This window comes from Colias croceus, chromosome Z (assembly GCF_905220415.1).
Source record: "Colias croceus chromosome Z, ilColCroc2.1".
In the NCBI taxonomy this organism is placed as follows: Eukaryota; Metazoa; Arthropoda; class Insecta; order Lepidoptera; family Pieridae; genus Colias; species Colias croceus.
In genome coordinates, this window is record NC_059568.1 from 12,226,105 (window position 1) to 12,246,602 (window position 20,498).

Below are 20,498 nucleotides of genomic sequence, written 5' to 3' on the forward strand. Positions count from 1 at the left end.
TTTAAATGCGTGTACAAAATGGCACGGCATTGTCAAAAAAAACGATTTACAGTTTCCGCTTTAGGCTCCGTATTGTCTTTTCTACTTCAGCAAGTGAGATGAATATGTTTGTTTCACTCAGTAGGCAGTGTACTCAAATCTGGTCATTGTAAATACAATTCATTAAAGGCAGACCCTCTTTGTGCGTAAAAGTGAATAATTTAAAATACAATAAAACGTTATTCTGTGACTGTAATTATGGTGGTTATTTAAAGGTTTCATTGAAGCTTAACTTACGCCGGCTGACGGTTTGCAATTCAATTAAAATTATGCACGCATATAATAGGTGGGCATTCAAAGTGCCTATAAGTCCTTAATTAACCCGATTTATTCAGAAGCATATCCCGAAATTGTTCCGCTATAATGATTTACAGTATTCGCTTTCGTCGTCAAGCGAAATATTATAATTTCGAATTTGTTTAATATTCATTACTTATTAAGTACATACATATATTATATGTAAAACATTTTTTATTTTATTTTATGTGCATCGTAGTTACTACTACATAACTATAAATTATTAGGACATCACTATTGTTTTCTTTTTATATTGTGGAGCTTTTAAAAAGAGAAATGAAAAATGGAAAACAAAATAACAAAATCTCTTTGTATGTAAACAATTATATAAATACGGACAGCCTATTTCAGCTTTTACACGGTGATGTGAATGCCTTTAAAGGGTCCACTGCAATGCAGGTATTTCGCACAACGAATACTTTTCGGAAAAATAAATTTACTCCGATCAACTCCGAAAATTGTAAATTGAATTTTTATTTACTGGGAAATTTTATAAAATCACATATAAACTATAAATACGATAAAGGAATCAGTAAATATGAGAAAATCTCAAAGAGATGTTTATTTTATTAATTTGAATACAAATATAAAGTTGATATCCAATAATTAATGTGTTAAATGTGTATATTTGAAAAATAACTATTATTTATTTGGTCCAATACGGAGAAACTTTTATGAAAACATTGTGAATTAGATTTAAATTATAAAAAAATAAGTGTGTATTAAAAAGTCAAAATAGACGATAATATTATGTTCAATGGGATTTTGCACATATTGTATGTACATATTATACATATGTTATGGCATTTTTTATAAATGCAACGGTCTATTACTTACCTTCGGTTAGACGAGTTGAAGATGAACACATCACATCCATTTAAGCAAATTGTAAGCATATTTATGTACATAGGAATAATAACATAAGCACTGAAGAGAATTATTCAATTCTTACTGTGTTCCTATTTGTTGAATATATGCAAAATGTTAATTTCACCTGAGAAGTAAATAAACCTTATTATAATAAATTGGAAGCTCACAAAAATCATAACCACGTAAAAAAAGAAACTCCGTAGTAACGAGAAAATTGTTTATTTAATATTAAATTGTAGATGAGAATTTTCGGGTCTCAATTATGTGCGCTCTAATTAATTATTATGAATGTTTCAGCTAAAACGAATTATTATATTCCGAAATTAAATAGAAACCAAAGTTACATTAAAACTCTATAAATATGATTATTCCTTATTCCGTAAGGTAATTGGTAAATAGTAAATACCTGTACAGAATACACGGTAGGTTAAGATTTTCTGTTATGTTAACTTACAATTCACTTTCAATTCACAGTAGAACTTACCTTTAAAGTTTGAAAATTACCAAACACAAAATATTATACCGTATGCTCCCAAAAATTTAATTAATCTAATTATGACCGTTCAAAATACCTCTGTAAAATGCCGCAATGTAACCGACAAGCTATAAACCCTAAAGTTCTAGAGACATTCATCTCAAACTTATTGTTTTGCGCATTGCGTAAAAAGGAGCATTACGCGTACCTATTTCCTTACCTTAAAGGGATAATTAAATTACAATTAAAAAATGTAAATTGGAAATGTTATAATTACTGTTAAATGAAATTTAACAAGAAACTTCGCTTCAACTTATTACTAATATGGTTAGGTTAAGCCTGTGTACCTATCTAATATTGATCTTGAGAATTGAACATTACTTTATAGAATTGTTTGTGGAGCGTTGGAATAGTTCAGACGCCAACTTTCCGTAGGATGTAAAATGAGATTCACATTTAGTTTAGTCGACATATTTTTGCTCAATTATCGCGTTTATTTCTTCACGTATTCTCACACACGAGTGTGGATATGTAAATATTTCAGTAATCTTGTTATAGGGTGCGAAATATGTGCAATAAAAATGAATAGTGACAAGTCTGCTTCGTGTTTTAATCTTTTAATCAGGTTGAAAGTTTCGTTTCCCGTATGGATATAACCCGTTCGACTTGTTTGCTTCATTAATTGAGTTTTCTCTTTAATCGTCCAGGCAGACAGATTTTTCCCGTGTCCATGGAAAACAGGATCACCGTATCACGTAAATGGCTTACTCCGAGTTAAATAAACATTGAGGCCGTTGCCTGCAGCCTGTCGTACCGATTTTTATTGGATCTAAAACCAAAGCACAAATGTCGAGAATTAAACCCGTTGGGATCTTAAACCGTACATGATGTTCCTTTCTATTTATCTTCACGCCGGCTTCACGTATCGATATCATATTAGATGTATACTGCAGACTGATGAAGTTACTTTTTAATTAAAATTTATATAAAATAATGTCGTTCACAAGAAATTATTTTCAAGCAGGAAAAATTGTATCTACACAAAGAAGTTTGCAAAGTTTACTTTCTTATTGTCGTTCTTATAAACAAGGAAGCCTTTTATTTCACAATACTTCCTATTGTGAAATAAAAGGCACCTGTATAAGAAACCTTTGAATGTCTTGATTGCTGAAATTGTAAATTTTTGAGGTATTGTTTGACCTCTTGTATTAATAAATTACGAAGATTACGAGAACGAACTATAATTTGATATGCATTGAAAAGTTCTGCAAAACCCATAAAGCAAATATTTGCTTAAAAATGAAGTTTTCTTAAATATTTCCATTTCAATTAAACCTCTCAGTAAGACTACTTTAAGCTCTAGTAAAAGCACACTGAATACAATGGCTCATCGTGATACCGCGGATTACGTTTTTTTCCGTTAAAAAGTTCTCAAAAACTTCGTGGCGTTCATTTTAAAATAAAAAAGTGGAATAAACAAGTTCCTGGAAAAGAGCGAATATTTTTAATTCATTCGAAGTTTATGTCACTATTGATTCTAAGTCCCATTAAGTATATTGGCCCGCTTCTTGTTGTTTATTATTTGCTTGAACTCCGGCTTCGAGTGTGTTGCTAGTCGCGTGAGAATGTTTGCGTTAAGATTATGACTTGACAATAATTAATTAATAACATTATTGCACGTGCAATATTAATTATAAAGCAAACATTTATGTTAATGGTTGCTTGTCGACCCACTTAACCCACGTTATATGCATTTTATTAATACGCAATACTTTTGTACAAAATTATAATATTGTGGCAACATCATTCCAAATCTTGCTCCAATATAAATTTTACTATACCTACATATTTTCTTCTTCCAATGTTAACAATACATAACAACAATTTAACAACAATCATAACGTATGCTACGTTAACGTACTCGAAATTTCAATACCGGAACAAAATCTTTATAAAGATTCGAATATTGCAAGCTTGCCATACAGCAGTATTGCTGTATGGCATGTATGGCATGAATCAGGCTCTTTGTTCAATGTCAATATTTTGTTTGAGGCTCGTCATAATTGCATTGTGAACGAAACATCAAAGTCTGTAGTGATATCAACGATACCTTGATCGTCGATCACAATGAGCTATGCATATATTTACGAAGTCTTTGAAACTCGTGTGTCGTGAGATCAATTTCGAGCTTCACCGCCCCAACGTTTTGTCCGCACGACCGCGCGCACTGATAACTTGTATTACCTACTTTGTTTGATGCACCTGCCTTTCTGAACGCTAGGGAATTATATCGCTTATCTAGCCAATCGTTCAGCATAAATCGTCCTTAAGTAAATTTAGTTTTAAACAAATAAAATATAAAGTCAATGCACACACTTTTAACGTAACAAAACGATTAAGTTCAACGATTAAATATTAATTAACACAAATCATTCACCGTATAAGTGTAGTTAACGTTCAATTTTACTTTCAATATCGTAGAAACTCGAGACGCTCTACAATACTATTCATTGATAGTGTGAAATCAATAGCATGGATTAACCATGTTCTCACTTCGTTTAATTCAATATAAAGCAGAAGTAATTAGATCTAGAGTCCACGACGGCCAGACATTCCTTATTTTAGAATAGTTGAAAGTTTCTCTGTATATGTCTCCGATACAGATAAGAACGACTAGCGATTATTATCAGTCTGGGTTGTGGTTACTTTGGCAGGAAACAGGTACTAAATGTGTATAAAATTGTACCTAACTTTCATTATAGTTTAAAAGCTAAATTTTATGTTTATGTTACTTGCGGGGACGTATAAAAAGATGCCATCTCAAGAGCCGGACAGTTTTCATGGTTCTTACATCTTGCCAGACACATTTAATAAATAACTAACATATCATCAAATTAACGTTACTATCTAAAAGTGTATTAAATATGAAATAGCCCACTAAAAACATTAGTTAACTATAATTATTAAAAATAATAGTATGATATAAGTAATAAAGTTATTACTTATCTTTTACGGGGACTTCTGTTGATCTAATTTCACGTATCTCGATGACACAATAACTAAAAAGTCATCAGTCCTTGAGGTAACACCTTGTCTGGCCGTCCGCGTCGTGGGCTCTTACGCCGTTAGTACACCGACGCATTCGCGAGCGGCAGCGAAACAACGAAAAATCTGTCAGTAGTATGGCAGGTTTTCGCATATGACATGTCCACTCTAGCACATAGATACTTAGATGAAATAGTTGCGTCCTTATCAGTATTGTTTCGCAAGAAACTGCGAAATGGCCATAAACACAGACGCATTGCGAAAAAATTGCGAAAACATTGCTGTTTACTAACGTTCCGCAGATATATCGCAGAGATTCGCTGCCGCACGCGAATGCGTCGGTGTAGGTACTAACGGCGTTAGGATTACGGGAAACTTAATAATTCTGCAATAAGCTTCGAATGGGGGTGATTTATAATTGAATCAAACTACCAATATTTAATCTGGAGACATTTAACGTTAATAATATTAAATTAAACAGTCTTTAGGGCTGGTATTGTATACGTTTTATTATATTTATGCTGTATTGAACAGGTACAGGTACATATTCATTATTCATACTGTGCCGCACTAAATGTCGCTACTTTGTTAGAACTCTGCTAGAACCATAATATTTTAAGAAAACTCAGCCAACTAGCCATATAGTTCATAGTCAAAAGAGCATGCACCCTCCATTCCCTTACTAGTATGTACCCTTAGTATTACCGTAGAGCTTAAGTCTAATATGATTGTTACAGGTATGGAATATACGTACGAGGAGGAAGAAAGCAGTGACGCGGACCGCGAACTCCGGCCCTTGGCCCGGCGAACCGGCAAGCACATTGCAGCCGGCGAAGAACGACCAAGGATCAATTCTAGTCAACAAACCACACCAATCGACGGTAAGTCGCCTACAAAATGTACAATTTATAACTCCATGGCATTTCACGTCAACAGGCCCTCGACTAGAGAGACCTCGGTTTTCATCCCTTGTTGTATTCCAACCACTATTTTGATGGCTCGTTTTATTACGCGTGGCCAGATCCGTAGCACCGTGAATGCATAATCCTTCAGTTGTTGTTTCGGAAAATGGTTGAGCGTTTCATACCGCTTTCATATAACTTTTATAGAATCATACCACGTACCGTAGGAGTATTCTCATGGCATTTTTTTTAATAAATAAAATAAAGTAAACATAAGCAAATATCATCGCTTACTTAAAAGCTATATGACTTCAAGTGTATGAATTAACGGCGTTGAATTTTTACGGATAGTTTTACAATGTAGGTACATACATAATGCAGCAAAAACACGATCATTTTCTAAAACAAAATTATATTACTACACGGTGTCCTGTAACTTTTGCAATAAAATCGAATAGTTGTTTATACGCTGTATTTTGTGAGTAAGATATCGGCTTTCCTGGAAACCTTATAAAAAGTTCGTAGATTCGTGGTTCTTGCGAGACACATTTATTTGTTCAATTATAATAATGTTGTTCCACAAGAACATCACTTTCGAAATCAATCTATAAAACCTTAGCCGTTGGTAACACTGCGGCAATGGACTAAAAGCCAATAAAATAGATTACATTTAAATTGTACGTCTTCGCTTTTATTGTGCGGGCAGCCCTTAAATGTCAACAGATAACCAAACATAAATACCACGGCTCAACGCCGCAGCTGCACGCCGAATATAATCTCGTAAAAGCAATTACACCGATGTGGATTTACTCTGAACTTCAACAATATTTTTGGTCCGATGTATTTACATAGACATCTATCACTGTTCGTGGAATAATAAAATCACATTTGGTTGATTTACGGCTTATACAAAATTAAGATTTTCTTTTTAATCTCTGCAATGTTTTTTTGACAAAAACTACCACAGTATTTATCTCGATCGAGCGTTTATCTCATTTTTTCTACCCTACACAGCTTTAAGGAGAGTCCCGTCAGCGAAGCGGAGTAAAATTGGTTTGCAAGATCAAATTTTTGTGTGCAATTATATGACGCTTTTAGAAAAAAATAATAATCAATACACTTCAAGATATTGCCTAAAAGCGTGCTAATTAACACAACCACGTGTATTTTGCTCGATCATATAAAATCATAAAAATACGTTAAAATGAAAATCGAAAACGAATTATTTAATATTATTGAAATTTCTGAATTTCATCTATATATAAGGATATGTATTTTGATGTACTGCAGAAAACGTGCTAAATTTTGGTTTCCAACTGAAGCCCTGTAATTATTATTAAATACATATTATATCTCAGAACAACGTTGCCCAGCGTTTTCTTGACAAGCCGCGCTGCCTCGAAATACCTCGTCGTAACACTTACAGAAAATTCTAAATTATCCGTGGCCATTCTAATCTATAATGGTCACTTCGACAATAGGTTCTCAACTGCAACACCGACTTCTCATAAAAGTTGACTATGCAATTCTCTCTGCAGGCGCTCTATCTCTAAAGTATGTTGTTATTCCAAACTTCAATCTTCCACTAAAATAAAAGTTCGCGTCGTTTGTTACTACTACCAATCTGAATAGAAATTTGTGGCAAAGCATACAAAGCGTACAAAACATATTATTTGAGATCATATTTTAAAGTGAAACTTTTATTACATCGTCTCAAACTTTTTGGTCTGTGTAGCGCATGTCGCGTGACGCACGATACGTACGATAATTATCGTACAAATACGATAATTTTTAGTTAAATGTCTATAGTGTGAAAAAAAGTTTCACTTTTACCGTGGTTTCATAAAACCACACAACATTTTTTTATTATTAGAAGATATAATTATACAATTTTAACTTATTGAAATAGTTAATTTATGCATATGATTCTTTTGCTCCGTATAAAATCTACAATAGTTACATGTAGAGTACTTAATATACTTCAACCGAGGGCATTTCAAGACTAGCAATGCGTCTGGATAGCTCTAGATTGGTATTCCGCAGACCGCAAACAGAACTATTTTATTGTAATCTTATTTAAATGTGGCAATATAGCATGTTTGGCTTATAAGGTTTCAGTGAAACCGTTTCTTTATAAAATAGAATTTTGTGTTATAAAAAAACGACGCACATTATAAGCTTGAAAGCTTTGGCTCCAAGGTCTCCTTTGATCAATATTATCAATTCGTCTTCTTTGCCACAAATCTGTCCTAAATATCTAAATTTATTATTTAGTATTTTCGTTCATGTCATGCTTAACAATTTTTATACCAAGAATTGCATTCGTAGGTTAACATTAGATAATGTAAATTTAGTTTATTAAATATATTATTTACCCATTTCATAGCGGTCTAAGCAAGTTACGCCGACAACACAAATGCTGAAATCATATTTTACCGCACCAACACCAATTTGCTTCAAGATAACGTAATTTAGCACCACAAGTTAGAGACCGTACCTAGCTTTTAAAGAAATGCACGGAAGCAGTATAAATTTTCTAAAATAGTTGCATACGTAGAATAAAATATGTGTTTCTAATGAAACTCGCAATGTGTACACGTACAGTAGGTATACCGTCTTATTGTAAATACTATATCGTATTTTTCTGATTGAAATTCCGGTAATAATATTATGACGATTAATTTATACAAGAAAAAACTGCTTAATGGCTGTGTATAATGATGTTAAATGTTATTTCCAACAAATTTTCACAAAAATTTACCTAATCTAAAATTTTACTGACATCTCTTATTTCACCGTCAATTGTGAATTTTGTTTTCGATGCATAGAACAATAATTTTTTATGATTTTGGCTGTTATAGTATAAATTGCGGATTCTCAGAAGTGAACTCGATTTGTTATTTCTAACTCGAAAAAAAAAAACGAAAAATTTTGAATGGAACTCAACGTGGCTGATTGTATAAGAACATCAAAAAGTATAAAAGTATACTTTGTACTGAGTTTTCTTTATCTGTACCAAACAAACGTTACGAAACAGGTCGTTTGTTACCTGTCATGAGGGTGATAATGTTAACAAAGGTTTCCCAACATCTATAATTTATAAGCTTATAATTTGTTTTGGTATTGAAAAGCGTGCGTTCGATGTTGAGTTCTCTCTACGTGCTCTGTGCCAAAAAGACCATCTCGATATCGCTGAATCGAATTTCCCCGTTTCCTCTTTCCCTTCCCATTTAATTTATTTAATAGCCGTTTATGAAAAAGTCAATCGAATGCGTTTTGCATTGCTATTTCTCTTTTTTAAATTTAGATTTTAATAATTATAAAAATGACTAAGTGGTCTATATCTATATCAAATTTCTATATCCCATATATTCTAGATCAAATTTTCAATTGAATAAGGTGTTCTGACCCAAATGGTCTATCTGCGACGTAGGTTTAGGAGTACATCAGTGGGTTTGATCTTCTAGAGATGGGTTAGTTAGGTCAGTGTTGCATGCTCGACTGAGCGAGTGCATTGTATTGCTTGCGATGGGCAGTGAACATGCGATCCCTTGTTATTAACACTAATTCACTGTCAACTGTCACAAAGGAAAATTTTAAATTCGAAATAACATTTATTCACCGCATTAAAATGTTTTTGCAGTTATTAAGAAAATAACGTGTTTAATATTGGGCTCCCGTGAGGCATTAAATTGTCAAGTAGGTAAAGCTGCGGCTTGCGTATATTTGTATTACGCTGCAGTTTTTATTTAATGCTGTATTACTACATACATACGTAAATAAAACAATATAAGTATACTTTGTGAGCTTTCCCCGTTTGATTATGCAATAATGGGTTTTAAAACTGATAATGAATGTCCCAAATGTTGCATAATATTGGTTCGGTCTCTGTAAACAGAGTTTTGAATATTCCATTTATAACGTGTAGTAAGAATGATTCGATCAGTCTGCGAATATAGCAGCAAAGCAAGCAAAGTATAAAAGCTAAAACGTGTCGCACAACGGGAGTAATTTAAAATCTATAATCTGTTTAGAATTTTATGTTGAAATTCAAAACAGGCGGAATAAATGATGAAAAGTGCGTCGACGGTGCAAATACGATTTAACTCTGATGTTGCCGTCACAGGCAAGCAGAGGCAAAAAGTCGCTTTGGCGTTCACGCCATACGTGTTTTAGCACCTTTTTTTGGAACTGACAGAATTGAATTAAAGTCTACCTTTTGCATGCTATGGGGTGTTTGATGTGTGCACGTAAAATTGGTAGGTGATATCCAATTTCACTTTGAAGTAAGTATACGGATATTTTTAAAGTAGCTAAATAAAATTAAAATGATTATAAGATGAATCTACCGCAACATAAGGGTGTAAATAATTATAATATTTGTAACATAGAACTGCAGCATTAATATTTATTTCTATAAAGGTTTCTCGACTACGCTTCTATACTTTACGATGCTCTTGCGTTGAAACAAGCTTGTGAAGTCTGCTACAAAATATTTATATTAAACAAATGCTATTTTATAATTGCATTAGAACATGTTATATGATCACTTATGTAAACCTGAAGCATCATAATATTACCTTAATAGAATGGATATTACGTAAGAGACAGTTCAAGCGTTTTCACGGTAATGACGAAGATATTTTAAAGGTCGCCTCGTTTGAATAATGTAGAAAAATTACGAGCGCTTCAAATTATAATATCATGACTTGGCGAAAATGATGGATAGGTTTTTAATAGTGAAGCGAGAGTAGCTTTTATTCCATACGTATTAACGGCGCTTATAGAATAATTTGAACCCTTAAATTTTCATATTTAATCGTGAAGGAAAGTTATCAGCAATGTTTTCTTTAGGAACAAATGTCTGACCTACATACAGGGAGTTACTTATTTAAATATTAGGGGTTGTGCTTTCAGAAATCATGAAGGGAAAGGTTTTTCAATTAATTTACTCTAGTTACAGATTTTAGAATTTTAATGGATGTTTTGTTCAGCAGTAGTTTGTGCAAATCATTAGAAATGATTCTGTTTGTGGCGCGTTTGGGATGGAACAAAGTGCCCTCTGTCAAATTACTTTCCGAGTGGTCGACAAACATTGCCTAAATGATTTCCTAGTAGGGATTCTATGTTTACGCGCTCGCCCGTACACCAGCGGCGGCCAGTCAAAACGATCCAAACGCAATCCTGGAAATTTGTGTATCCGATCGATCTGTGTGCTTGTGATAGTATTTGTACTTCAAAGTGGAATTCTTCTTTCGACAATTGATTTCAGGTAAAGTTAGGGATTATCTTGATTTAATGTGATCCTATATTCTGTGAGTTTCAAGTGAGATATTATGAGTTTGTCAGGATGCATTTTTGACCGATTGATGGATTTTGGCGAGATAATCTTTCTTGTTATATCTAATTATAAGTTTATATCTAATCTTTAATATATATATATATAAATCTCGTGTCACAATGTTTGTCCTTAATGTACTCCTAAACCACTTAACCGATTATAATAAAATTAGCACACAATGTGCAGTTTGATCCAACAGAGAAAGCGGGCGAAGCCGCGGGCGGTAAGCTAGTTATAATATATTTTTAAAAAGCAGATCTAAAAAGAAAAGCAAACGAAAGAACCTTTAGTTAGCTACTTAATTATGGTGCTTAGTCGCATGTGAACACTGAACACATTCCAATTATCCCTCACATAATACGTGTGCTCCAAGTAGGACAAGAGCGAGGAAATTATTACGGATATGAGTCGTTTCTGATGGGAACAACGATCAACTATCTGAACAGTGAAGTAACAGGCTTATGTAACGTAGTTACCTTGATTGGAGCTCCCACGTTCGCCGATTCATACCGTAATGTAATTACTACCATGTGATGTTAGCTTAGTAACTAATTAAAATCCCTGGTACCATAATTGAGAGTGAAAAATGAAAGCGCTCAAAGTGTTTAATCTTCTGCTTTCCTGGTAAAGATGATGCCGCGTTTATGAGCTGTAACCTGGGACGGCGGACGGCCGCGGCGTCGTGTTCAGTGTGGAAAGTAACTACTTCCCCGCTTGTTTATCCTTTTTAATGCAGAATTCTTAACGCTATAATGCCTTTTTAATGAATATAAAAATGCTGTGCCAGTATAAGATAAATAGGAGTAAATATTCGTGAGAACTTCACATTAATAATATTATTATACAGCGTATTGGTTTAGCATTTGCACGAATAGTGGGTGCAATATATTCCTCAATCGACTCTAATATGTCCGGATTGATTGGAAGGGATGATCATAACGGCCATTCAACAAATATTGAATATTGCTGTGAGCATTAATAAAATACGATTTATTTACTATTTATTGCTCGTAGTATTGAAACTATTCATATTTCCAATTACATTTATCCGCCAAATATTTTCAGATAAAAATTTGGAAGCTATCTTTGACAACTTTTTCAAAAATTGAATTTTCTCTAATCCGATAAATCTTCGTGCAAATAGTATAAAACATGTGAATTGAATGAATACAGAAAAATAGAGAGTAAAACAAAAATTTTGGAACAAATGTAGGTACCTAGTAGTCAGCAAAACTTTTCAGGGCAATTTAGTCATTTCATCCACACGTCGGGACGTCGATTGTTCACATAATGCGATGAAATATTTCATTTGTCTGCGACTATCTATCTGGGCTCTTTTTATGTCACTGTACCAGATATTTATGGACGAGTGTTTAGGAAGCTTTGCGATTAAACTTTTAATTTAATTATAGAAGTAGAGCTAGCGTAAATTCCGGCCAAAGACAAATGACAAATGATAATAGTTTATCGAGGTTAATTTTAAAACTAAATTGTCTCTGAGTTATGAACAAACCATGAGATTTGGCACTCGTCCAATTTTTCTATATCCTGAAGATATCCTGTAAGCTATTTTGTCACTATTAAAAATATTTCTTCGCGAGCTCAGTATTTGTAATACAAGTGATTAGAGCTTATAAGAGTTATAGGGTCGCTCGGTGGGGAATGAGGTACTTTAAAATCAAAAGTGTATATTTTACTGGGCATTTAGGATTGATTGCTCATCCAACACTATGGGTGATAAGCGGCCGGACATGCTCCGGTGAGTATAGGGTGTTGGGAAGATGAATGAAGTGCTAGGCTCCATCTTAATTGCTGACACATTTGTATTGAATGACAGGTCTAATGCCGTGACGTGACTCGCGGAGCAGTAGTTTATAGTGCACTTACTGACTCCTAGCTTATTATGGCCGCAATTATGGCTGCAATAAACTTTTATGTACCTATTTTCCGCGCAAAAACTAGTCAAAACTTTTATACTGCTTTACTTTAGTTTTGCTATAATAAATTATACTCTATTGCATTATAAATATTTAATCGAACCTTTGCTTCCGATTATAGTTTCTGAATGGGGAGAAGGAAATATTTTTTTTTTGTTTAATCATATTTGTATTATAATAACTAAAATAAATTTTTGTCAATTATGTGCCCCTAAAAAAAAATCATTTATATTCAGTTATTGTTAAATTTTGTATTAAAATTTTCTAAACTATTCCCAGGCGAATTAATTTACTTTGTCAATAGAGAGTTAGTAACGGGATGTACTCGTATGTTGTAGTTTGAACCAATTTCCTCGTTACGAACTTTCTCCGTGAATAACAATTTGTCGTCATTTACGGTCCATCCAATTTGACAAAACTAACGAGTCATGAGCTAATAATTCTGTTTACGTTATTGGAAATATGAGGTCGGAGTATTGCTGCCAATTAAACAAATTTAAACAAGCATGAGCTGTTTAACGTTCTCGGACTATTTCATTATTAGTACCATCGACTAAGTAATCTTTATTACATTTCGCCTCGTTAATTATTGTTTCCTTGAGATTTAAAGTAGATTTTAATTACTTATTTGTGTTGTAAAATTGGAAGGGATCGGAAAAGTTATAAAGCCGAGAGCCATAAAAGTGGAACTGATTTAAAGCATTCGATTGTGAATACAGAGCGAGTCGTTATTGGCTGGCTTTAGAAGCTTTGTCGCTCGCAGGAGGTCAGTCGAGATAAATTTACTCACACCCGATAGGTATGCGATTGGGGTATCGGGTAAGCTGATGATGCTCAGAATACTGAATATAGCGCGCTTTCAGGTCGGACAAGTGTTTAATCACAAAACTGTGAACAGCGTGGAATATCAATTTTAGTATCCGATACAGCGAGCGAATAAGTAATACTCCTTCGTTACATTCGACAAGCATTTGAACGTCTGCTGCCAAGTGTACAAAGTTTCATATAATATTTTGAAATTCATTGTTCCATCGTCTTGCAGTCAAACGTTCTCGAAACTAATAGGAGCGCTCATCAACGCTTTAATTAAAGTTTGTTAAATGCTTTAGAAAGTGCGACATATTTCACGGTGACTTTTAAGAATTTTAATCACAAATTTGAACGGACGCGACGTTCATTTCCTCGACTATAACAATACGTTATTCAAATGAAAAAAACAATATTCTACTATTTATCTTGTATTTGTATACTTTGTGCTATTTTTAATACGAAACGATACTTCACAATTGAACATCTCATTATAAGAAAAGAGCTTATATCTCGATGGATCTCGATTTCACATAATAAAGATGATATGTATTCAATAAAATTGTAGCTGAACAATACTGAATGGGAATAATTGATAAAATGGTAATAATTTATGAATATCATTTATGGAGCTTCATAAAAATTTTACATCTCGTAATGCTATTATTTAAACTTCGTAGCATATATCAATATTTTAATAAATGAGACCCAAAATAATTATCTCTTCTCAAATATGCGTTTTGAACGAGAGTATGTACGTGCCAATAATATTACGAGGTTTAATGGTCGTTAATAATGTATAACCGAATTTACATAAAAATTTGACGGCGGAGAATAGATCGCCTACTCGCATAAATGTTTCCTTGTTTTACGATTTACGGCTAGGGCGGTTTGGGCGACGGACTCTGTCCTTGACCGAAGTAACTGGGTCACGAATAAATGGAAATTGTTTACCCTGATCATTACCGCATAATAAAATGGTACTTCCATTTCATCCATGGAAGTACATAAGAACTATTGTAAACTTTTACGGTTATATTTTTTATAACAGAAGTGAGATATATTTAAATAAAGAAAGTTTTATTAAACGACTCTGGCTGCTATCGAATAACATCCACTTACTCGTTTTTTTATATTTATTTCTCATTCTGAAACAATGGATCGAGTCGCAACAAATCATTCTCTCGTAACCGACCACTCGAGAAAAGTTTTACACTTAACATCTGCTCATAAAGATTCTCTCTTGTAAGCTTTTGACCTTGTTAAGGCCTATATCAAATAACCAATAATATTACGTTCACATATTACGTACAACTTTGTATATAATATAAAAAGGCACTCGTTATCGATGGGGATTATATTCCAAAGTATCCTTGTGGGTACGTCGGTACAGCTAAAATTTGAATACATTTCACATTCAAATTGTGTTCACAGTACAAATACGAACATCAAATAAACAGCGCTCAAGGAATAGTCCCTTATATTTTCGACTGGCGCAATATTTTGTATGTGAAAAAATACGGCGTAACTAGAAACTGGCGCGATGCCAAGCTCCTCCATCACCAATTTTCATCTGCCAGTTAGCGCAGGCTCCCCCGCCCCCCGCGTGCCCTCTGGCTGCGGTGCCGGAGGATGCGTCGCGGCGAGGACGCAGGGGTCTCGCTTCAATGGACGAATACTGCTGTTTTCAGGCTTTTGTTTTCGTCATTAGAACTATGCCAGTATGTCTCGGTACAGATTATCTCGTATGTGTTCAAAGCGACGTTTTTAGGTCTTAGACACTCAGGTAAAAGAGCTCTTTCAAGGAGAACGTAAACTGCTTTTCTTACATATTAATGTTAACTATATAGATTTTCAATCTTAGTATGGATTTTTAACGTGATATAATTATTAATTAAACGTTATTAATTTCAATATTCCTTAATGATATTTTGATCTTCTACAGACGAGCTCTATAGGTTAACAATGTACCTAATATAGGATTTATTAATGTATAAATATTAATCTGTAATCCAATAATTAAATCTTATTACCTTAATCGTATTATGTCTATATTTACAATTTATCAAGAAAACACGATCGGTTGAAGGTTCAAGATACACCTACGCGAAAATACTTCAGCGTTATTTACATTTTATTACAGAGATTGCGAGAGATAAGCGTGAGAGAGTAAGAATAGTGAACATAAATTTTGTTACGAATGAGGTATTAAGAGTACGTGGCCTTGCGTAACCTAAATCTTCTCGTGTGTGAGGGAGGCACTTATACCCTCACGATTCGTGATATTGCTCGTCGAATACTTTTTTCGTAAGATATCCTTATACAGTGAGGTGCGGATTAATCTTTTTAATTTTCAAGCTGCGCCAAAAGATACACCTGCGCGTATATTGACAGGGGAAGGTAGGCATAGGCGAATTTCGATCCATGTGCAAAAATTTATCCACGCCCATTCAAAGGGTCGGCGAGATGATTACGATAGAACCAACTGTTTTTTTAATTAGATTCGGGTTAATAAAATTACAATATTTTATTATTGATTTAAGGCGAGTATAAGCATATTATATACATTCATAGAAAAAGGAAAAAAGGTTCATTATTTCGCGATAAATGATATGGTGAAGAAATTGCTCGAAAATGTATACGATTAAAATAAACGTGATTTTAACATAATATATCTGTGCCAAATGTGGCGTATATATTCATCGATAGGTATATTATCATCGCTAAAAATAAAGACTTAAAAATGTTCTAATGAAACATTGTATATTTAAGCAATAGCGCTGACACAAATACAAAAATACGATAACACTGTATTCGTAAAACTAGAAAGCGCCTTGGTGTTATATAAAAAGAAACAGTGAAAAGAGTTCGGTGCGCCTCACCACCTCGATTTCAACTCCGACATTGTTTCTATCAGTTCCGTAAAAGGTTTGATCGGAAACTTCTGTTAAAGTAACGTGGCTCGTACTAGCTTTTTATCCTTACACAAATGCACTTCTGAGCTGTAACTTTTGAGATATTTTTTGCTTTATAACTAGCTTTAGTTTATTAACTAGCTTCCTGCCCGTGGGTTTGCCCGCTTTTTCTAAAACTTAGCAAATTATGTATTTAAACCTTCGTAGAGTATCACGCTATTTATTGGTGAAAATAATGAAAGTACAGAACGACGCGATCGCCGACTTTGCTATAATATGATATGTAGTGAATAGTGATTAACTTTTAAATAACAATTTAATAATTAATAATTTATACATACTAAACAAAAAAAAAATATACCAATAAGCAATGTATAATAGAGAAAATTTATGTAATTTTACAGTAATGAAATTCATCATGCCTTGTTAATAAGTGCAGAAATGAGAAGCTTTTAATTTTAATAAAATAAAATTATCACGGACGCAGTTACACAATGTCAAGAAAGCAGCATAATAATAGATTCGTAATTATATCCAAGATTGCCTTGTCAGCAGTGTCGTAGGAAATGTGAAGGGTTTTATTAATTGGTGTAAATTGTAAAATGAATTCATTTGCATAAATTTTCACGGTACCTGCTAATATTGTAATTTTCTTAGGAACTAATCTAAATTGCATAAGCTGGACGAGGATAAACTTATCGTTCGTTTAAGATCTTTTTATTTTATCTTGGATAGTAATAATTAGAACAATGCTAACTTACCGCTTAACAGGTACCAAGAATTTGATGATATTTGATACTTTTTACATTCGCGTGTAAATAATTGTTGTATATTGAATAGCGTTAGTGCGGTAATAGCGCTATTAATTATTCGGGTTTACATTAATATTGCTGTAGGCTAAAGCTTTCAACTTCATAACGTTAGTTAAAATCTATATTCTGAATAAGCAATATGATATTATCAATTTGTATAGAAAATAGAAATGTTATATTGCAATATGTTGGTAATTAACTGTAAATTAGATACTGGATTGTATTTCAATTACATTATTTTTTCCAATAAGAGACCAAAGACCAAATCATAAAAATATAACACTAAAACAAAGGCCAACATAGACCATATTTAGTATATAAGTTAACAATGTGTTTAATTTATAAGCACATTCACGATTTAGTTTAATGTTTGTCAAATCAAGATGTCTTAACTAAAGCAATGTTGGATGCTAGTATTTGTCAAGGTGCTATTAACTTGATTGGCTTGACATTGGCTTAATTCCTAAGGGCGGCCGTACACGGACCGCTTCAAGCAGTTGAGACCGACCGCTTGAAGCCGCGACCTCGCGGTGAACTATAGGCATTCTTTCATCGCCGTACACGTGACGGCTCGAGCCGTCGCGACCGCTTCAAGCCGTCAACTGCATGACGAAATTCCACCGTGCCGTTGACGGCTCGCGAGCGGTCGTGAGGCATACACTGACTGCTCGAGCCGTTGACTGCGCTAGAGCCGTCGACGGCTCCCTTCCCCCCTGAAAATCAATGACTTGACTAGTCAAAAAAATCAACCGCTCGAGCGGTTGGTAGCGACGGCTCGAGCGGTCAAAAACCGACGGCTCGAGCAGTTGACGCCGACCGCTTGAGCCGTCCGTGTACGTCGCTCAGCCGTTAACTGCTCGAGCGGTCCGTGTACGGCCGCCCTAAGGGCGGCCGTACACGGACCGCTTCAAGCAGTTGAGACCGACCGCTTGAAGCCGCGACCTCGCGGTGAACTATAGGCATTCTTTCATCGCCGTACACGTGACGGCTCGAGCCGTCGCGACCGCTTCAAGCCGTCAACTGCATGACGAAATTCCACCGTGCCGTTGACGGCTTGCGAGCGGTCGTGAGGCATACACTGACTGCTCGAGCCGTTGACTGCGCTAGAGCCGTCGACGGCTCGCTCCTCCCCTGAAAATCAATGACTTGACTAGTCAAAAAAATCAACCGCTCGAGCGGTTGATAGCGACGGCTCGAGCGGTCAACAACCGACGGCTCGAGCAGTTGACGCCGACCGCTCGAGCCGTCCGTGTACGGCGCTCAGCCGTTAACTGCTCGAGCGGTCCGTGTACGGCCGCCCTAAGTAACAATAATTGTCACTGTGCAGGGGAGCTACTAACTAATACAATACAATTTAGCGTCTACAACAGTCCTTATTAGTGCTACAAGGTTTGTAGCACCGCTACGAATCGCCTGAGACAGCTACGCTATTCGTAGCTGCTGAGTTCGCCACTGCATTTTCTTTGCTTTAGATTTTATTGCATATAAATTTTATGATAACTTTATTTTATTTCAAATAAAAAAAAATTGCATTTTCTTAAGTGCTTTGTACTGTTTTGTAGCTTAATCAGCGATTTAATACTCATATTATTTGGTTTATTGCCATAAACAATTCTATATTTACCTAAATGTTACCCAAACAATGAGTAACGAGCTTTATTAAGTTACAGTAAGTGTACGTAACAAAACTTTCAACTTGAATGCAATCTGATATTACCCGCGCTTAACTAGAAAGTACTACTTAAATAACTAAGCGTCTATTATTTTAGTAAACTCAGTTTTTCGTAACACAATATATATTCAATACTAGTGGTCCGCCCCGTTTTCGCCCGTGGTACATATTTCGCAATAAAAGCTGTGATAAAAGGTAGCCTATGTCCTTTCTCGGGTATCAGAATATATCAATACCAAATTTCATGCAAATTGGTTCAATAGTTTAGGCGTGATTGAGTAACAGACAGACAGACAGAGTTACTTTCGCATTTACAATATTAGTATGGATTCAATATAATATTTCAAAACGGTAAACAAAGAAACGGTAATTCATTTTAACCAATCAATTTTATATAGTAGAAGTTAAATAAACAGCACATGAGTTTGTTAATTTAAATGCTGTTACTTGATTATCGTACCTATATTGAATATGATCGATTATAAAGAGTAATGAAAAAAATAATGGTATGAACAGAGCCATTAATTTTAAGTAAACTCGATTAATACCATGATTAGCCCTTTGCGTGTAATATGATATAATTAACATTTAACATACATACTATCTTCTCTGTTCACTTTTTAATCAGTTTGTCAATAGCAGTTCCCGGTTTGTACTTTGTATGAAGCATGAATATTTAACACTATACGTGATCAGCCGCGCTGTTAATAACATCGTTCCCTTTTGTGTCGTTCTTGTATACGTGCCATGGTTATTACACAAAATCATAATTATAGTAAATAACTATAAAAATGCGGAACGCATGTTGTTTTGGAAATCGTGAGATGATTTTACAAAAAATTCAAAATCAGTTGCCTATCCTGAGTTGAAATTAATATAATATTGCAATCAGTGTGTTTGTGATCACGCTCACTGTAAAATGCGAGTTTAAATAACCAATTAATTAATTATTGTGATTCCAAACCGCTGCAAAATGTTTAATTTCTGTGAAACGTTAGTTTAATTAAGGCTCTATAAGTCCCGGTATTACTAGTCTCCGTGACGGAAGTACTGCTCAACAACACGTAGTTCTATCGACATTGGTTTGTATAATTCTATGAATGAGGCAAATCGAGAATGGAGCGCTAGTTATAAATGAGTTTCCGTTGAGTCGCATGACGCGCTTTATCAGCTTGTTACATCCCGACAGCACGCGCATTCACAACCTCCCGTTCCACCAGTACTTGACATGCGCTGAAATTATAAAACTCGATTAGGACTCATGTCGCGAATCATGAATAATGCAATCTGCATGAACGCTTGAATTACTGGCCACTTCACGAGCGATGCATTCATTTGAATACTTCAATTACTCCTACTACGGAATTAAACAAAATTACGAGTTGT

The 20,498-nt window shown here is 34.5% G+C and overlaps 1 protein-coding gene across 3 annotated transcripts in view; it reads left to right on the forward strand.

The window, feature by feature from the left end:
• The window catches only part of LOC123705367, a 94,536-nt gene that overhangs the window by 19,264 nt on the left and 54,774 nt on the right, over positions 1-20,498 (forward strand). For all 3 annotated transcript variants that reach the window (XM_045654110.1, XM_045654111.1, XM_045654112.1), the window contains exon 2: positions 5,464-5,607. In XM_045654110.1, coding sequence (XP_045510066.1) covers positions 5,464-5,607 — 144 coding nt within the window. The remainder of the gene's footprint in view (positions 1-5,463; positions 5,608-20,498) is intronic.